At 29.2% G+C, this 20938-nt stretch overlaps 1 protein-coding gene across 10 annotated transcripts in view; it reads left to right on the plus strand.

Annotated features, from left to right (window-relative positions):
* The window catches only part of LOC142324285 (glycogen debranching enzyme), a 145931-nt gene that overhangs the window by 89838 nt on the left and 35155 nt on the right, over nt 1-20938 (plus strand). For all 10 annotated transcript variants that reach the window (XM_075365208.1, XM_075365211.1, XM_075365203.1 and 7 more), the window contains 3 exons: nt 4328-4506; nt 10000-10102; nt 17380-17596. In XM_075365208.1, the coding sequence (XP_075221323.1) occupies nt 4328-4506; nt 10000-10102; nt 17380-17596 (499 nt within the window). The remainder of the gene's footprint in view (nt 1-4327; nt 4507-9999; nt 10103-17379; nt 17597-20938) is intronic.

Genomic DNA, 20938 nt, shown 5'->3' on the forward strand with positions numbered 1-20938 from the left:
GAGTTATTTTTACATGACAATATATGAATACCAGTATGTTGGCTTTTCATTCACTTGACCCCAGATTTGATTTCCAGCAAGGATCTGACAATTTTTTCATTGTTTCATCCTAATCATAAAAAAGAATGATCTCTGCAATTGGCTGATCTTTGTGGTGGAGTGGTAGCATCTCAGTTTCTCATCTGAAGGTCCTGGGTTCAAATCCTGGTCAGGCATGGCATTTTTCATATGCTGCAAAATTCTATTTCCATATCCCATACACAAGCTTCAAGCTTATGTGGTGGTATCATTAAGCCCAAAAAAAGTTGTGTATAAGCCTATTGATTGAATAAATAGAATAAAGTGATAAAATAAATAAATAGCTTGAATATAATTATAATATGTATGTAAATAATGAAAACTAACCTAAAATGTATGAATCACTAATTTGAACTGACTGGAACCAGAGTGCATCAATTTAAAAAAAAAAATATGATTTCTTAATGAGTTAAACAATTTATGTTTATAAATGTTTTAATTATTAAACAAATTTTTTCCCATTAGCCTCTTTTTATATAATTTCCTAAGAGTACTTCTGTAAAATATCTGTTTCTTCAGAATAATTTTTTTTTGTATAAATAGTAAATTAAAAACATAATTAAAACTTTAAAATTGTAGAGATAGATGTTTGCTATATGAGGTCTGTTCAGAAAATAATCAAACTTTATTTTTCAATCTTTATTATTAATTTTACAGATTATTGTTCATTGTCCCCTTCAAAGTACTCCTCTGCCCAATTCACACACTTCCCAGCAGTGTTTCCACTTCGCGAAGCAGTCCTGGATATCTTCATTTGGAATGGGCCTTAAGGTCTGTGATGAATTTGCTTAAATGTCATCAATAGTCTCAAAACATTTCCTCTCATCACTAATTTTAATTTTGGAAATAAGAAAAAATCACAAGGAGCCAGGTCTGATGAATAGGAAGGGTGAGGGAGGACAGTCATCTGATTTTTGGCACAAAACTGGCAAATTGACAAAGCCGAGTGTGTGGGCACATTGTTGTAGTGAAGGCACCATGTGTTGTCACACTGCAACTCTGGTGTCTTTTTGTGAATATTGGCTAGAATTCAAGATGAACAATTCCATTAAAATAAAAAAAAATAGAGATCATCACTTTGACATTGGATCAACACTGATATGCTTTCTTGGGGCGTGGAGATCCTTTGCCAATCCATTGTGATGATTGAATTTTTGTCTCACTGTCATAGCTATAAACCCAGCTTTCATCTCCTGTTATGATCCTTTGCATGAATTTTCATTGTAATTGACTTGTTTAAGAAGTTGTTGACAAAGGTCCACTTGATGTTCTTCTGTTGTTCAGTCATCAAACAAGGAGCAGACTTTGCTGAAACTCGATGCATGTTCAATTTTTCAGTCAAAATCTCATGGCATGATCCAATTGAAATGATAACCTCTTCTGCAAGTTCTCTGACAGTCAATCGCGATTTGCATGCATCAGATTGTTGATTTTGTGATTGTAGGTGTCATCAGTTAAAGTCGAAGGCCTTCCTGGTAGAGGGTCATCTTCAATTGACTGGCGACCACTTTAAATCATGAAAAACATTCATAACATTGTGTACAACCCAGAGCATTATTTCCTTAAGCTTTTTGCAAAAGTTGAAACATTTCTGTGAAAGTTTTTCCCAGTTTCACATAAAATTTTATGTTGTATTGTTGCTCCTGAAAATTGCATATTACTAAAATTGCTACTAACACTTAAACACATTGCACTCAAATAGCAATAACACGACGACTAAACGAGATATCAACATTCCAAGAACATATGTTACAGAGGAGGTTATGCAGAACACAATGCTGCCAATCGCAAATCACTAAATGTCTGTTGGTGTGTAATTAAAAATGTTCGGTTATTTTCTGAACAGACCTCATATCAGTCATTTCAAGAAAAATTCTGTGGTAAGATCTAAAAATGGGAATAATTTCACGATAATTCTTAGTAGTGAAAAAACAGTCTTTCTTCTAAATACACCAGGAAATACTTAGTTTTTTATTTATGGCTAGTGAAAAAATTTTCTTTGATTTCTGCTCTAACAATATATGAGGCTATTCAAAATCTCTTGGGATTACGTTATAGCCCCAAATTGGTGGTTTGATGTGTTGTGACCTGAAAAATGTTTTAAAATATTAATATGAGTATCTTTGTGTTTTTATTTACACTTTTTTTAGGCTGGTATAAATTAACTGTATTAAATAACCAGTAAACTTTAAAAAAATGTAATAAAAACAGTGCAAACTGTAATTCTGTGTAGATGTACATGAAGAAAAACTTAGAAAAAATTTAAGATATAGCTACTAGTTGAATGAAGAAAAAAATAATAAAACTAAGAAACATGACATTTTGAAAACAAAAACCCAAACGTAGTAGAATTAATTTTAAACCAAACTAAAAAATCCTTTTAATATTTCATAAAAATAATGAAACAAAAACGTATTCAAAGAAAAAAAATACAAACATAAAACATTTTCAAAGTGATAGTTATGTTCCTTTTTCTGTAAATGTAAACTTTTATGTTTAATAGAAAATGTATTGAATGCCACATTTCTAATTTTTGAAACTTTAGTATATGAACGAGTACATTATGATTTAGTATTATACAATTGTACATTGCTTGTGGTGATTTAAGAGGGAGTAAAAATTTAGTGTGTGCTCTTAAAAATAAAAGTTATTACATTCTTGTCATAGAAGCTATTTATCTTAAAAAAATTGTTCAAGTAAATTTATGAAAATTTTTTATTTGTATAAAGTTTTTAAGATGTTTTGAATACAAAACGTGCAAGGTAAAACAAAATTGGAATAAATAAATAAATAAAGCGTGTGTGAAAATTCCATCCCGGTCAGGCATGGCATTTTCACACACGCTACATCCTCTGAAGCAGTATCTAATGGCGGTTACAAAGGTTAAAAAAAAGAAAAAAAGCAGATAATTAATTAAATGTGAAAGATGTAAAAAATCAGTACAAAAAAAGAAAACATTTGCACAAAGAAGAAATAGAAAATTGTCTACTAGTCAAGTTTTTAAAAACAAAAATGTAGAATGTTTATTAAATTTTATGATAAATTACTTAATTATAGTACATATTAAGAAATCTGATGTGGACACTACATGACTTCCTTGTACGACTATTAAATTAGATATATGCATTTTTTTAAAATGAAAAGTACATAAAATTTTATCTCATTAATATCTTCTGATATTTTTTGTTTTTTTTTTTGTTTTGTTATTATTGAATCATTATTCATTGTAAACATTTTTTTTTTTACAATGAGAGGTTAATAATCATTAATAAATCAATATATTGAAATAAAAAAAAATAAAAAAAGGAGATGAAACCCAAAATCCAAATGGTTTTGGATTTTTGGTTCAGTCGATTACAATAAAAAGGGAAGGTGCACAACTACATGTTACAACAGTCCTAAATCCAAAATTTCAAATCATGCGGCTAATCGTTTTTCAGTTATGCAAGATACATATGTCACTCCAAAACTAGTCAAAATGGATATTTCACTTGAAATCTGAAAACCGAAATTTTTTGCGATCACAGTACTTCCTTTACTTCATATAGGGAAGTAAAAAATCTGGCATTTGGAGAGTTGTATTTTACCAACAATAGATGTAAAAAATTTAGTTTTACACCAAATTAACCTTTTTCTCTTCTGTATTATTCCTGAGAATTAACATTTTTTAAAGTATTGAAAATACAGTAAGTTATACACTAAAAAGTAAACTTTTTAAATTTATTTTGTGGTAGTGTAGTAATGTAACATTTCATAACTTCCTTATTAGGCTATATAAAACAATCATTTTTATGTATATTTAAGAACACTTTTGTATCTTTTAAATACTTTTTTCAGTATTCCTATTACTGATTTCAATGAGGTGATAGGAAATCACCTATCACCTTTAAAAATTAACCTTTTAAAAAAACGGGCAATAAATTGGGTGTTTTTCATAAATAATTTATCATAATTTTCATAAGTTTTCCTCGGTTAAACTGAAACTAAAAAGTAAAAGTATAAGTCATAATGTGGTATAAACTCAAGTTTTTCTGTTTAGTGGCTCATAAGATTTAAATTTTCAGAGGTAAGTTTTTTTTCTTAATGAATATTGTAATAATAAAATTTCAGAGATTTATTTTAAAATGATATTTTGAATAAGTTGTATTTTTTTATCTCAACAAAAGATCACTTTAATTTCTTAATGTAAATGAACCTTTATTCTTTAATTTCTAACTGCTTTATATGATTTTCTCAAACATTTTTTCAGGTTTGTAAAGGATGGTTCATTATTTGTTAAAATGCTTGCATTAGGTTCAGTGCAATGTGGTGGTATTGTACAATCTGCTCCGTTGCCACCACTTTCTAAATCTTTAGCACCCCCTCAGCCTTTAATTATTTTAAATCAAAAAGGAAAAGAAGAACAAGCTTGTGTTACACTTGCTGCAGGTTTGTTGTTTTTTTGTTTGTTTATAATTTAAATATATGTATAAGTTTAATATATAAGGTGTGTTCAAAAAGTAATGAGAATTTTGAAATTTCGCAGGTTGTATTAGTCCAATTCTTGGGATTGTTTCGTTGTTGTATTGGTAAACATGTCTGAAAAGTATCTGTACATTTTTAGCCATATTAGATGTTTAGTCAGCTGTCAAAACGTGTTTTGTACGATCAGCAATTTTTTATTTGTATAAATAATGGATCAGCGAATTTGTATTAAATTTTACTATAAGAATGGAATAAAATGTAGCAATGTTTTAAAAATGTTAAATTTTGCTTTTGGTGAGTCTACTATGAATAAAGTAAGGGTTTACGAGTGGTATTCCAAGAAGGTTGTGAAGACAAAGATGATGAGCGCCCCTAACACCCCAAGACATCAACAACCGATGAAAACATGGAAAAAGTGAAAGAAATGATTATGAATGATCACCAAACCACAATCAGAGAAGTCACTGAGGATGTTGGTATATCAATTGGTTCATGCCATGAAATTTTTTAGGATTTTTCGGGTATGAAACGTGTGACAGCAAAATTTGTTCCAAAATTGTTGAATTTTAAACAAAAACAGCGCAAATGGAAGTTCCTCAGGAGTCACTAAATGAGGTCAACAACAATGCAGAACTACTGAAACGTGTCATAATAGGTGATGAAACATGGGTTTACGGATATTATGTCGAAACTAAAGCTCAGTCGTCCCAGTGGAGGCATTCTGGATCACCAAGATCAAAAAAGCTCAACAAGTACAGTCGAATGTGAAGGTTATGCTCATCGTGTTCTTCGATTTTAACGGCATAGTGCATCATGCCATTTCTGTACAAACGATCTTGCCACAAGGTCAAATGATCAATAAGGAGTATTACCTACAAGTTCAACACCGTTTGCATGAAGCAGTCCGAAAAAAACGCCTAGATTTGTGGCAAAACAATTCATGGCTCTTGCACCACGATAATGTGCCTGTTCACACTTCATTGCTTGTTCGTCAGTTTTTAACCAAAAACAAACTGTAATGATACCCCAGCTGCTATATTTGCCAGACATGGCCCCATGTGACATTTTTCTATTACCAAAAATAAAGAGAACCTTAAAGGGCTGTTGTTATACAAGCATAGATGAGATTAAAAGCGAATAGCTGGAAAAACTAAACAGTATTCCAAAGATCAATTTCCAGAAGGGTTTCAGTGATTGGAAAAAGCACTGGCATAAGTGTATAACATATAATGGGGACTATTTTGAAGGGGATAACATTAATGTAGACGAATAAGTAAAAAATGGTTTTCAAAAACAAAAATTCTCATTACTTTTTGAACAAACCTTGTATATATTTAGTTTTTACTGTATTTATTATATTACCATTTCATACACATACCATATATATATGGACTCAACATTTGTTTAATTTTTCATATATTATTTATTACAGAAGCTAAATGTTAAGAAAATTTTCAGGAATAAATTACAGGTCTTGGTTATTTTCTTCTTATCTATATCATTATAAATGAAAAAGAAAAATTTAAGATGCATCATCAAATAAGCAAAACATTTTCTTAAATTTATACATTATAAAATTAAGAAAAATAAATAATGCTCAAGAAATCATTAACATTGATATAAGGCAATTTAATATATTAAAAATATAACATATAAAAACAGTTCCATTATTTGAGCCATGTAAAAGTAATGATTGGATGATCAGTTAAGGTAGATATTAAAATAACAAGACAAATAAGATGATAATCAACTCAAAAACTGATTAAAATTTCTGGACTAAAATGTTACAGATTTAAGGAAATTTTTAATTTAGAATTGCTGTTTTAAACTTTTATGTTACTAGGTACAGTTTTAGAAATTGTAAAAAGTTTAAAAATTTATAATTTAATTTTTGTACCTATAATGTTGTTTAAAAATTTAAGTTAGCAAAATTTTGATTTGTATTTTGCTTTCATAAAACATCAGATGTATTTTATGTTAATAATGGTAAAATATTTTTTTTACAAAAAAATCTGTAAAATTATTCCAAAAAATATTTTCTACAAAAAAAGGAATAGATATTTAATTTACTGTACAGATATATAGCAAACATTCTAATATTTTCTAATTACTGCTTGTTTTTTTTTCATAATGCTTAAAATCCCATATGCTATTGTAATAAATAAGATGAAAGTATTTTTTAATTCAACAGTAAAATAGTTACTAAAAAAAGTTCTTTTTATATTGTACAATAATAATTATTATTTAACAGAGCATGAAATAAAGTAATATATATGTATTTGCTAATCAGCATATTTAAAACCAGTTAATTTATATTGTAGAAATGTATTACTTCATTAAAACAGTATACAGTTTATGGGTTATCAACAAGATTTAAAAAAATATATACTTCTCTGCTGCTGTAAAGAATTTATGAGATAGTAATGTTTCAAACTAAATAAAATGCAAAAATTAAGTTCCTCTTTATTTTAATATTTAAAAAAAGCTTTCATTAAAATGTACAAATGTACATTTTAAAATCTAGAGCAAATGTAAAAACTTTTCAAATAATGCATAATACATAGCTTAAACCGTCTGTACTACTTCAACACCAAATTCAAGAAAACAACACAACTTTAAAAGAATTTTTTTTATAGAGAAAAAAACTAAATCTGGCTGATACATTCTATGTTGTTAATTGTAATGAGTGCATCTCTTATCTACATTATATAGAGTCCATTGATTTGTTTTGTAGTCTCTTTTATTAATAAAAATAACAAGTGATGGTTGAGCAAGTTTGATTATCTGGTATGACGTTTTAATTTATTTATAACCTCATTTTGGCAAAGAAATACATACAGTTATTATCTCTTAAAGCAGGTTCAGAGAATGTTTTGAAATAAAGCTCAACTTTAAATAAAGCTCAAAATGTATAACTTACATTTTGAATAGTCAGTCTAAATTTCTTTTCTGCTTATCTTTAAAATTTTTTTTTGTTAGGCTGCACCACACAATATTTCTCAGAACACTTATTTATTTATTCATTGCTCTAAAAACATAGTTATTCCATTTTTCCTTAGTGTACCATCTTTTTTCTTATGATCATCTATCCTCTTGTACTTCTGATATGCCTCTTATATCCTTACTAATTTAATCTCTTGTCTTCAATTATGTTAATGATATTAGTGAAAACAACCATGCTTCATTTCTCATCCTGTAATTTCTTGTTAAACTACAGCTGCACCTCCAAACATCCATTTCCACTAATTTCTTTTAGACATCTTTCACATCTCCATATCATATAATACTGTGCCTTTCACTATGTTATTTTTTTTCAACGTCCAATCGGTCGCGAAATAAAAACCCGTGAAAAAATCGGGTGAACCTTTGCACAGAGTCTCTAGTATGGCCTTCAATAACGCCACGTCACTTCGTTTATTTCTGAACACGCAGCTAGCACGTAAACATGTCTACAACAACAGCATCTCCTGCCGAGTGTGAAGTGCGTGCTGTAATTCGATTTCTTCAGGCTGAAGGGTGTAATGCAGCAGAAATTCATCGACGAATAAGTAATGTGTACGGTGAAACTTCAATGAGTAACAGCAAAGTGCGACAATGGTGCAGGAACTTTAAAGCAGGATGTACAGATGTTCATGATACAGGCGATCAGGGAAGGAAGCGAGTGTCAATCAATGATCTCGTTGAGTGAGTGGATGAGGCAATTCGAGAAAATCGTCGGTTCACAATTTCTGTATTGAGTGATTAGTTTCCTGAAATTTCAAGGTCAGCCCTCTACACCATTGTGAATGAAAGACTTCACTACCGCAAACTGCATGCGAGATGGGTTCCCAAGATGCTGTCCGACTGTCACAAAACAATGAGAATGGACGCCTCCCTAACGTTTTTCCAGCACTACCACAATGAAGGAGAAGATTTTTTGAACAAAATTGTCACAGGGGACTAGACATGGGTCCATTTCGAAACTGAAGACACAAAAGAGCAATCCAAACAGTGGATGCATTCTCATTCTCCCAGTAAACCAAAGAAGTTCAAGCGAACCTTCTCCAATAGAAAGTGTATGGCTACTGTGTTCTGGAACCAGAATGGAGTTCTCTTGGTGGAATTTGGCATAACTTGGAATGGAACATGGCATGACCATCACTGCAGCCTCATACTGCATGATTCTTCAACATCTACGAAGGGCAATTCAGAATAAGCGGAGAGGAATGTTGTCATCAGGCATTGTCTTTCTCCATGACAATGCTCGGCCGCACACTGCAGCTGTAACAAGGAAGCTCCTGCAGTGTTTTCATTGGGAAGTGTTTGATCACCTACCATACAGCCTGGACTTGGCTCCATCCGATTTTCACCTCTTTACTCACATGAAACGCTGGATAGGAGGACAACATTTTGGCACAGACATCGAGCTGCAGACCAGCGTAGAAACATGGCTGAAAACACAGACGGCTCTGTTCTATGACGAGGGTATTGGAACGTTGGTACCACGCTACGACAAATGTCTAAATCGGAGTGGTGACTATGTAGAGAAATAGTGTAACTATGTAAGTACTTGTTACAAATAAAAAATTTGTTATTTTCACTGTGGTTTTAATTTCGTGACCAATTGGACCTTTTAAAAAATAATAACCCTCGTAATATCATGTATATTTATAGACATGAATTTCTACATTGCTCCATCATTAATCTGCTTTTATCTGACTAATCTGTAATTGTCTAGCTACATGTTGATTTTTTTTTTTGATGATGTATGTCACTTCCTTGTTAATTAGAAATTTCTTGTTTCCAAGTATGTGAAGTTTTTGTAGTACTTGATGGATCTCAGATCCATCCTCCATAATCAAATCTCCACTACTTCACTAATAACCAAGTTTTTTAATCTTCTTTTTGCAGGAAAAAGTGTTTATTTAAGTTTATAGAAAAAGGATACTGAAAAAGTATTTTCTCAACAAACTTTTAAAAATCTTTCCCCTCAAATAATATGAATTTTCCTTGTCCTCAGCAAAAATCATTTATCATCAGCAAGGTGTAGAGTAAATAGCATGTCAGTGTCTTAGATAAATAAATTTAAAACAAGTTGAGAGCAGTGCTGTTGCTTAAAATGTCTTCTTTATCTTATAGATGTGCTATCATTTACTTTTAGTGTAGAAATAGTTGATAATTCTTTTCACTCTTGTGTGATCCAACGTAAAAAAATTTTATAGTATATATAAGTTTTTCTAGTATTTTAAAATCAGTATATTGTAATCTACTAATGATCTTTTTTTAAAAAGTAAAATTTGCCATATTTTTTAGTTAAACAGATAACACATCACAGATAACATATTATTAATGTTGATTAATCTTTTGCTATGTTTTTATTAATTGATTTTATATTTTTATTTTTAGTAATACTTCAGTATTAGTTATTTTGCTTTAATTCTTCTATTTTATTTTATTGATAAAATGATTTTTTTTCAGGTCTGCCCCATTTCTCTGTTGAATATATGCGAAACTGGGGAAGAGATACTTTTATTTCATTAAGAGGCCTTTTTCTGTTAACTGGAAGATTCCAGGAAGCTAGGTAATAAACTTTATATTACTTATTTTATTATTGTTTAAAATTTAAATGTAATTACAGAGGATGTTATACGAAACATATTGCTACCAACTGCACATCACTAAATATCTCCATTGGCATGTAATTAAAAATGTTTGATTATTTTCTGAACAGACCTCGTATAGAAATACATAACAATATACTAATTGATCTGACACAATTCATATCACACACATTCTTCAGTCACATTATTAAGTTTCTGCCAATTAAAAATTTCCCATCGGTAACATCAACTGATGCCAGTGTGGAAACAGTAGGACCAAGATGGTTGTAAACATGACTGATAGCATTTTGAAGTAAGTTTTTTCAAAAAACAAAAAATTATTAAATGATTTGGTTCAATGAATAGTTACTAAAATTAAAATTTTTAAATAATATTGCCAACTATCATGAACAAGAATATAACAAAACATAATAAGAGAGGATAGGGTACTTGTGTATTATAATGGTGTCACCATCTTTGGGAGGTTATAACCAGCATAACTGGTGGCAAATTAAATAACTACGTTTTACTTTTGAGTAAGTTGATAAATTAAAAATATTTGTTAAAGTTATAGGTGAACTTATAAGTCAAATGTGTGCACTTTGAATTTGGGATCTCCCACGTTGTGAAGAGGAAGCTGTTAGTTTTTGTAGGAAAAGGGTATTCTTCCAAAAGGACGAAAATGTGCCAAAGAACATGATATAACTTTGTATTTTAGTGAAGGAGTTGTTTGGTGATGCAACAAGAGAAGTTGCCACAGTAAAATAGTTATGTGCACAGGTAATTAGATGAAAGGCAGCAAAATAAATTTTCTGAATGCAGTCTGTTTTATTTGTGCCTGGGTGTATGAAATGAATTCTTTCAAATGTTGTTCACGTGAGCTAGACATGAGCAGTCATATGTGTACAGACTGAAACAACTATCTTCGTAAGGTACATGTTTCACAATTAATAAATCAGCCTGGAAAAATAGGTGGTCCAAGTAGAATAGTTGAAATAGATGAAACTCTATTCAGTCGATGAAAAAATCAGGTTGGACGAGTGTTTTCCCAACAGTGGGTTTTCAGGGGAATTTGTCAGGAGATGGGCGAATGTTTTATAGTCAAGGTTCCCGACAGATCCTTCAATACTGTCTCAAATTAAATCCTAAAGCATGTGAAATATGTTGCAACTGTGTATTCTGAATCATGGATAGCATATAGGACAAATGAACTGGAGAAGCATGGTTACCAGCACTTCACTGTCAATCGCAACTATAATTTTGTTGATCCTGAAACAGGAGTACAAACACAAAATGTGGAAAGATTATGGAGTTCTTTGAAATGAAGAAATAAAAAACATAGAGGCACTGCCAGTCACCATATAGTTGCATTTTGCTGAGTTTATGTGGTGCAAAGCATACAGCCAGTGATGTATTTCAAGAAATATTAACAAATATTGCCCAATTTTCGCCACTGGAAATTTGAATAAATGATTCAATTTCTAGTTTTGTGTTTCTACTGTATTCCTAACATCATAAATTTATAGATCTGTTATATATAACCTTCCAACCATACTGGTGCCATTATAATACATAAGTACTGGATAGAATTCAAGAAAATTAGGACAAAAACATCAATGATAATGAAAATGTCCCTTAAAGTCAGTTAAATGTTTCTTCAGTCCAGGATCCATGTGATGGAATAAAAATAGGAGTGCAGTCAAAACACAGAAAACTATCAACTTAGTGACAGTGTTACAACTTAATTGAATCATAAGTTGTAATTTTCCAATGTAAACTATTAAATAACCTCAAATAGATTGTGTCACAATAAATGTTGTTTCCAGTTTCCAATGTTGGAAATTTAAAAGTACAGTCTCTGATAAGAATATATTTTTATTTTTTTTTTATTTAATGTATTTATGAAAATGTTTTTTTAATATTTTGGTTATTTTGAGTAGTTAAAATACATATACTTTTATATATTTGTTATTGAACTGTGTTCAGTGCATATATTTTTTTTTAAACAGAGTATCTGATTTTATGGTAAAAGCTTAATTTCTGAATGTGCCTAATAAACAGATATTATTAATTAGGAAACTTATTTTGTTAATAATGATGTGGAAACTTTATTATTGGATGAATATAGAAAACAATCTAGTAGACATTTTAAATTTATTAAAACTTTTTGTGAAAGATTTCTGTCGTAAGAAAAGGCAGTCGTACCCTCCCTTAAATGTTTGTTAATTGAAGGGGAAAACTGTTTGGCTGGTTTAAGGTTCTAGCTACTTTTATTTTTCTTCGGATAAATTTTTGATTTTATCCAACCCCATAGCAGCAGGGAAGTGTGTAATAAGCATACTTCCCAGTCAGGTTAGAAATATGTCAAAAGTTTTATAGTTTAGACCATTATTATTCTAACTTTATGATTTCAGTTGGGATTAACTAGTAAGTATACATCTTATTTTTTTTGTCAAAGATCTCCTTTTTTTAATTTTATAAATGCGTATAGAAATACTCATTTTGTAGTGTTTCATGACTTTTGTTTATTGGTTTAATTAAAATTATTTCTTCATTACAATTTTTCAAAGGCTATTAAATTTTATATACTAATTCCTCAATATCTACTGATGACGATTTTTTAACAATCAAAATGGCCATCCAGTTTTAGATTTTAAATAAGTGTTTTTGAGTGTTACAGTACTATAGTACTAAAGTTACAGTGCTGAAATGAACATTACACCATGTCATAGTTTTATTTTAATAATGCAGCATATTGTTAATTTTTAATATTCTTTGTATTTTAAATATTTTTATTTTAACTGAAATTTGATTAAATGAACTCGGTCATGACTGAAGATGCAGGATCCCACAAAAGTACTATCGTGATAAAATGAAGGTAAGCAATGTCATATCTCAATTGACTGTACTAGGTGATTTATGTTAATAGAATTAAAAAAAAGTATGTTTTATATATATATTATTAATTTATATCTAATTTATTTAAGTTTATTTTCCTCTTGATTGGATAGAATAAATATAATAAGACATATTTTACTTAAAAATATTATCTGTATTAATCTTTGGTTAACATCAACTATAAAACTTAAAAATTAAATTCACTATCTTTCACTTAGAATTCTCTAAGCATCCTGAACTGACAATACACATTCATACACACATCATACAAAATTCTCTTTTATACTGAGTATGTAAGATTAACAAAGATAATAATTTTAAGTAAAATATCTCATATATTTATATTTACAGTGTTTCTAAAATGGTGGGCTGGCTATATGTTTTCGTATTGTACTTGTAAAATTAAACAGAAAATATTATTAGGAAAAATGGCAATTTCTCCTTAAAATTAAAAAATAAAAACAATTTAAAAAATAAAACAATTGATTTTAATTTTTCAATTTTGAGTAATTTTACAAAGCAACTATTACTGTTGATTATATATATATATATATATATACAGTTATAGTATTATTATAGTATGTATATAAATATACATACAGAATGTTTATATATATTTTATATATATCCAAGACAAAAGTATAACACAATTTTCCATCAACAGTACAGAATTCAACAATGCCTTTTTTTTAAATGTTTTTTTTCATTTAACAGTGCTTTCGAGGGTTTCCCTCATTGTCAGTCAATAAACAATTTTTTTTTTTAAATTACACTTCAAACTCAAAATATAAAATCGTCAATATAATATAAAAATATGTAGTCAAAACTAAAATATTCCATGTGGCCAGCCAGACATACAATTCTGTACTAAGATTATTTACATTTTTTAAAATTATATGAATGTGCTATTATCTATGACGATCCTGACAAGAAAGTCATTATCAAACTCTGTCAGTACATTAATCGAGCTCAACCTTAGTCTATACTTATATATATATAATATTTTTCTAAAGTATTTAATTTTTTATTATTATTGTTATCACATCCTTTTTCAATTTCTAATATTTTAAAATTTGTATCCTTTAGATACAGTAACAGTTGATTTTAGATACAATAACAAAAAAAGAATTGATTTTGCTAAGTTAATTATAAATATCAACCAGGGAAAAATTTCTGTTGTTTTTATAAATTGCAAAGGGATATTATAAAAGAAACTACATAAATATTAAATTGTACAGTACGCAATTTTATTTATTAAAAATTTTAGGTAATATTGTGTTTAATTATATAATGGATTTAATTAGTGTTAATATTAATATATATATATATATATATATATATATATATAGACAAGAGTTAATATCCTCTCATAACAAGAAAATAAGTAATTTAATTAAAGTAAAAAATGATGATAGCTGAAGGAAAGATTTTTATAATAATAATTTATATAATAATAATAAATTTCACAAAAAGTATAATGTTGAAGATGTGGAAATACAGGATAGTTTGAGTTTGGTAAAAACACATGAAACTTTATAATTCTGTAATAATGATTTCGTAAATCTAACGAATATAATACTCAGTGATAATGATGAATCAATAATAAATAACTAATGCTTTTAAATTTAATCTACCAGAAAACAATAAAAATAAAATTATCAAAAATATTATTATTGATATCAAAATGAATATTAACAAAATTAATCGTAATGAAGAAAAAATATTACATAATGTTATTAGTAATAACATTTATTACTAATGTAATAAATGTTTCATATAAATAAGAAACAACTTTTCAACAATAAAGCAGTATATAATTTAAAAGAAAAATTAAAGGAAAATAATTGTATTGTACTTAAATCAGACAAAACAAACATACCAGTTATCATGCTAATTAATAAATATAATAATTTAATGGAAAAATATATAAGTGAAAATAATTTTATAAAAATAAAAGACTCGACTAGTAAATTTCTAAAAATCACAAAAAGCTTAATAACAAATTATAAAGCAATTTTTAATTATAATAATAATATGAGGTATTACACTAGATTATATCCATTTAAACAATTTTCCCCCAAACTTACTGGTCTTCCTAAAAAGCATAAATGGGATAACCCAATGCATCCATTAATTAATTTCAAATCCACTCCTTGTTATTTTATTACTAAAATAATAGATAAAATACTTAAATCTAAAATCAATTTAGCAAATAATTGTATTATAAAAAATGGGTACGATTTAGTTAACAAATTAAGTAGTTTAATAGTAAATGAGAATACTAAAATGATAAGTTATGACATAACTAACATGTACACCCTAGTATCCCTATAGATCAAACTACATGTATAATAACAAATAAACTGAAAATCAATAATGAAGATCTGAAATTTTATAGATAATATTATAACTATCATCAGAAATTTATGTCAACAAAATTATTTAGAGTTTAACAATGAATTATACACACAAGATAATACTTTGCACATGGGATTTCCATTATCAGCTGTTATGTCCAAAATTTATTTATAGGATTTTGTGAATAGAATAGTCTATGGTATTACCCACATTCATAAAATTTGATTATGGGTTCGTTATATTGATGATATTTTGGTAGTCTGTGAACCTGTTATAAATAATGGACATTTAATAATTTTAAAATACTTAATTCTTATCATAATAATTTAAAATTTACCTTCGAAACAGACAAATACAGAAGAATAATTTTTTTAGATGTTTAAATGTTTTAGAAACTAATAAAAGTAATAAAATTATAACATCTGTATATAGGAAACGAACAACTAATAAAATAACTATTAACAGAAGATCGAATCATCCTTGGACACACAAAATTAATACATTTACAAACATGTTAAATAGAGTGATACATTACATACAGAATAATAAAGAAAAACTAGATTCAGAAATAGATATTATAAAATATATTACAGTAAAAAATGGATGTAGCATGTCATTGATTAATAATATTTATAAAAAACGGAGATTAAAATCTAATAATACTACATTGATACCTATAAATAATAAAATTATTGATGTAAATATATATATAGAATATTGCTATACTAACAACATTATTGAAAATGTGGTTAATGTTTATAATAACAAAAAATATAAAACAGCATATAGACCATGCAATCATGTAATAAAACATTTGAAAATCCATGATAATGACAATTATCCTAATAATTTTTGTGGTATCTATAAAATAACGTGCAATGATTGTAACAAAATTTATATTGGGAAAACTAATAGATCATTTAGGCATGGTTTGGAGAACACTTTAGATCTTATAAAAACAAGTTAAGTTTCTCCAATCTTGCAGACCATTTAATAATCAATAAACATTCAATCACCGATTCGGTTACAGATTTAAAAATATTAGAAATTGTAAAAAGATTTGATAATAATAATAATAAAAAATTAAATATTTTAGAAAAATATATATTTAAGTATAGACAAAAGTTGAGCTTGATTAATGCACAGACAGAGTTTGATAATGACTTCCTTATCAGGACTGCCATAGATAATAGCAAATTCATATAATTTATAAAGATTTAAATAATCTTTATATAGTACTGTATGTGTGGCTGGCCACATGGAATATTTTAGTTTTGACTACATATTTATATATTACATTGATGATTTTATGTTTTGAGTTTGAAGTATAATTTAAAAAAAAAAATTCTATTGACTGACAATGAGGGAAACCCTCAAAAGCACTGTTAAATGAAAAACAATAAGCATAAGGTAAAAGGCATTGTTGAATTATGTACTGTTGGTGGAAAATTGTGTTATACTTTTGTCTTGGACATAATTAGTACAGAGTTGAATGTGGACATATACAATAACAAAAAAGAATTGATTTTGCTAAGTTAAAAAAAAAAATATATATATATATATATATATAATAACTCATCAAATTGAGAATATCCTCATTTTTATGAAGTTGATTTTAAAGAAATTGATGTTAATAATTCCTAAGGTTAAATAATAGTACAAAAGAACCTTCATTTAGGTTATTAAAATTTATATCCCTTTGGTTAGGCAAGAGCATGAACTTTGGCAATATAGGTGTAATATTAGATAATCATCACTGACACTTATGTAGAGGTTTTTTGTAATACATTTAATTCACATTCATCATAGGTATAATTATTTTTAATTGAAGTAAGACACCTCAAGTGCTTTATAGCGCTTTCTCAAGGTTACCTGATATTAGACTGAAAAGACCAATTCCAGTTGTGTGACATTGGCCTGCTGTTACTTTAATAAGTAAATAAAAAAAAAACATTTTATTATTTCCATTTTCAGAATTTTAATTAATTTTATTTTGTTTTAGGTATATTATATTAGCTTATGCTGGTTGTCTTCGTCATGGCTTGATTCCAAATCTATTAGATGGTGGTAATAATCCAAGATATAATTGTCGTGATGCTGTATGGTGGTGGTTTTATACTATACAGTCTTATGTACAGTTAGCACCAAATGGTCTTGATATACTTAAAGACAAAGTTAATAGAATTTTCCCTACCGATGATGTGCTGCATACTTATGTTGTATGTATTTATTTATTTTTAATAATTAAAATTTCAATCCTTACCTTATTTTTTCTATGAAAGTTGGATTGTGTTCTATAAATAGATGGGATTTCACTAATGATATTAATTTAAAAAAGGAAGCAGCTTGAATTTTAATAGTGTATATTTGAACTATCATTTTATAGGATAAGATTTAGATTATATTAATGTCATTTACAGTCCTTTTTCACTAATGATCGAACTTTCATTGTTAGTTTTCATTTGGTCAAGTGTACAAGGATTTTTCTAAAAAACAAGAATTTTTAAACATTTTCAAAAAAGTTGGGTTATATAAAATTTGGAGTGTTGATGGCCAAAAGTAGTTTGAAATCAGTTGATTACTAAAAACGTTTTACAGCAGCAGTCTTGATTCATTAGCAGCATGATTAACAGAGCCAACTTATTAAAATCATGTACTCATCTGTTTTCATCTTACAGTAACTGTTGGATTATAAGGTTATAAATGTTTATAGTTTTATGAAAAATAAAGAATGTTTTACATGGTGGCAAGAAATTTTTACATTTAAACACTGATTTTTGTATGTGAAATGATCGTTTGTGAATATTTTTTACCATTCCATGCTGTATATATATATATATATATATATATATATACAGGGTATCCCATATAAAACGCAACCCAACCTTATATTGGTAGGCATTGAAATAATAAAAAGGCATGTGTAAATGTAAATGTAATTTTTATTATTACTATCCATTACCTTACATTTAGAGTAAATGTTGGAAGTGGCCGCCATCTTCTTGAATACAAGCTTTATTCTTTTTACAGCGTTTCTTGCAACTTTTTTCAAAGTTTGTGGCTGGATATTTAATACAGCTTGTTCAATATTGACTTTCAATTGTTCAAATGTTCGTGGTTTGTTGCTGTAGGCTTTTTCTTTGAGGTAACCCCGTAGAAAAAAATCCGCCGCAGTCAAATCTGGAGATCTTGGTGGCTACAAGCCTCGACCGATAACACGATTACCAAAGAATTCCTCAACGAAATCAGAAGTTGAACCTGCATAGTGCGATGTCGCACCATCATGTTGTAGCCAGCAGTGTCTTTCCTCTTCCAAGAGTGCGATGAACTGAAATAAAATATCCTTATATCGTTCTGCATTAATGGTGTACTCAAAAAAAATAGGACCGATTATTTTCTTCCGCGATATCGCGCACCACACGCCCAACTTCTGCGGGTGTAATTGTTTTTCGTGATAAACATGGGGATTTTCAGCACTCCAAATTCTACTGTTTTGGCTGTTTACATAGCCATCCAAATGAAACCGTGCTTCATCTGTGAAAAATAGCAAATCCATAACATTAATTACCTCACACAGAAATCGACGGAACCATTGACAATATTGCCGTTTTTCTTTGTCGGGCTCAAGAAGTTGATGAACCGTTTGAATGCGATAAGGTCGTAATTATAATTGTTTGGTTGCCCGAAGAACAGTTGATTTAGACAAATTAATTTCAACAGACAAACGTCTAATCGATTTATTTGGCGAGGCGAGTAACCGGTCTTTGATTTCAGTGACTGAATCTGTATTCAACACTGACACAGATCTTTTGTGTTCCTTGTAATTAACAGAACCAGTCTCTCTAAATTTTGCGACTAACCTTAAAACTGATGTTTTGTTAGGAGCTGGTTTATCTGGGTTCTTATGGCGAAACAAATCTTGCACTGCAACCACTGATTTCGTACTGAAGTACGACTCAACAATGAAAACACGTTCATCTAGCGAAAACACCATCTTGTCTCTAGCAATACACTGAACGTTATGATTGCATTGTTGTTACTATCGGTAGTGTTCTACTGCATTGCCGCGATGTTCAGATGTTGGATGAGTCCATTTCAGTAACGAGTAGGGGAATAAGCTTGACTTTTGAAATTTCATGGATGAGTGATTGATGGGTTGCGTTTTATATGGGACACTCTGTATGTATATATATATATTAAATGTATAGCCATCCTGGTGAAACCAGTCTACTTCACTAAAAGATACATGATCAAACTTCAACACCATTTTCATTTTCAAATGATTGAAACCAGCAACAACATCATGAAGTTTTCTTGGTTTAGTCCTTTAAATTCAAGAATAATAGGAATAGCTGTTTTTGTAGCCCTGAGAGCGGTGGTTATTGACAGTCCAATCTGTAAAGTAAGTTTCTGAGAGATTTTTGGTTAAAAGTTTTTAACCAAGCCTCAAGAGCTTCTGCAGTTAACTCTGATAGTTGGCCTTTTTGATTCTGTAAAAGCTCAGTTTTACTTCATTTATTTATCTAATGTGATATTGTTGACTTATTAAGAAGTGTGCACTAAGGGGTTCAGTGACACTTATGTTTCGCATGCTCAAAAGATTAAAATGAAAAGTAAGTCTTTTCAGTAAACATATATTAATCTTTATATAATGATGTAGTTTTCACAATAAAAAGAAATTGCTACTGAAATGACACTGCTGCATGAGGAAGTTATTTATTTCAATTGGTATATGCAACTAACTCTGAGTTTACTGTCATCATCTGACAGTGTAATATAAAATTTACTCATGCCTGTAAGTTACACACTCTCATTCTAAGGATTGCATCCATTTTGAAACAGTCATAAATTTTATTGTATGTAATCTTAAATTATTTGCTAATTTTTCTGTACGCTAAGTCATACAGGAAAAAATTGCAACAGGTCATGCAGAAAAACACCAAAAAGATGGCTGGACAGATTGATGAGTAAAAACGTTAGACACATTAGTTGAAATGGCAGAGAACTGTGAGCTATGGTGGGAAATTATCAGCAAAATTTGAATCAGGTCACCAGCTCTCAGGCATGAGAGGAAGGATCATTGATGATGATGATGATGATGATGATAGTTATTTATTTTTATATTTGCTGTATGTCTTATTTACCAATAACATCTTAAAAATAATATTATAGCTACTCTACGATGACAAGTGCTGGCTTCTTAATTCGAAGGCAGCACTGCTTGCAATTGCCTCTAGTCAACCCCTGTCTACTTATGGAATCCTTGTGTGCCGAAAAAACATGGTCACTCTCAGTAAAACTGTAGATGGGCTAGTGATGCAATGGATTCCGGCTCATTGCGCTATCTATGAAAATGAACAAGCAGATGGCCTTGCACGGATGGGTGCATGCCAACCGCAGCCCATCCTGCCTATTTCATTATGTAGTGTGAAACGAATGGTCTACAATGTTATCATGGAGAGAGGAGAGAACAAGAGCAGCAAATTTTAGAAATTGTGGTGACAAACGCCCAGCGTCATTGCTCGACCCTAAAAGCAACCTCCACTGACTTTACCTAGAGC

Source organism: Lycorma delicatula, chromosome 4 (genome assembly GCF_047948215.1).
Source record: "Lycorma delicatula isolate Av1 chromosome 4, ASM4794821v1, whole genome shotgun sequence".
Taxonomy (NCBI): Eukaryota; Metazoa; Arthropoda; class Insecta; order Hemiptera; family Fulgoridae; genus Lycorma; species Lycorma delicatula.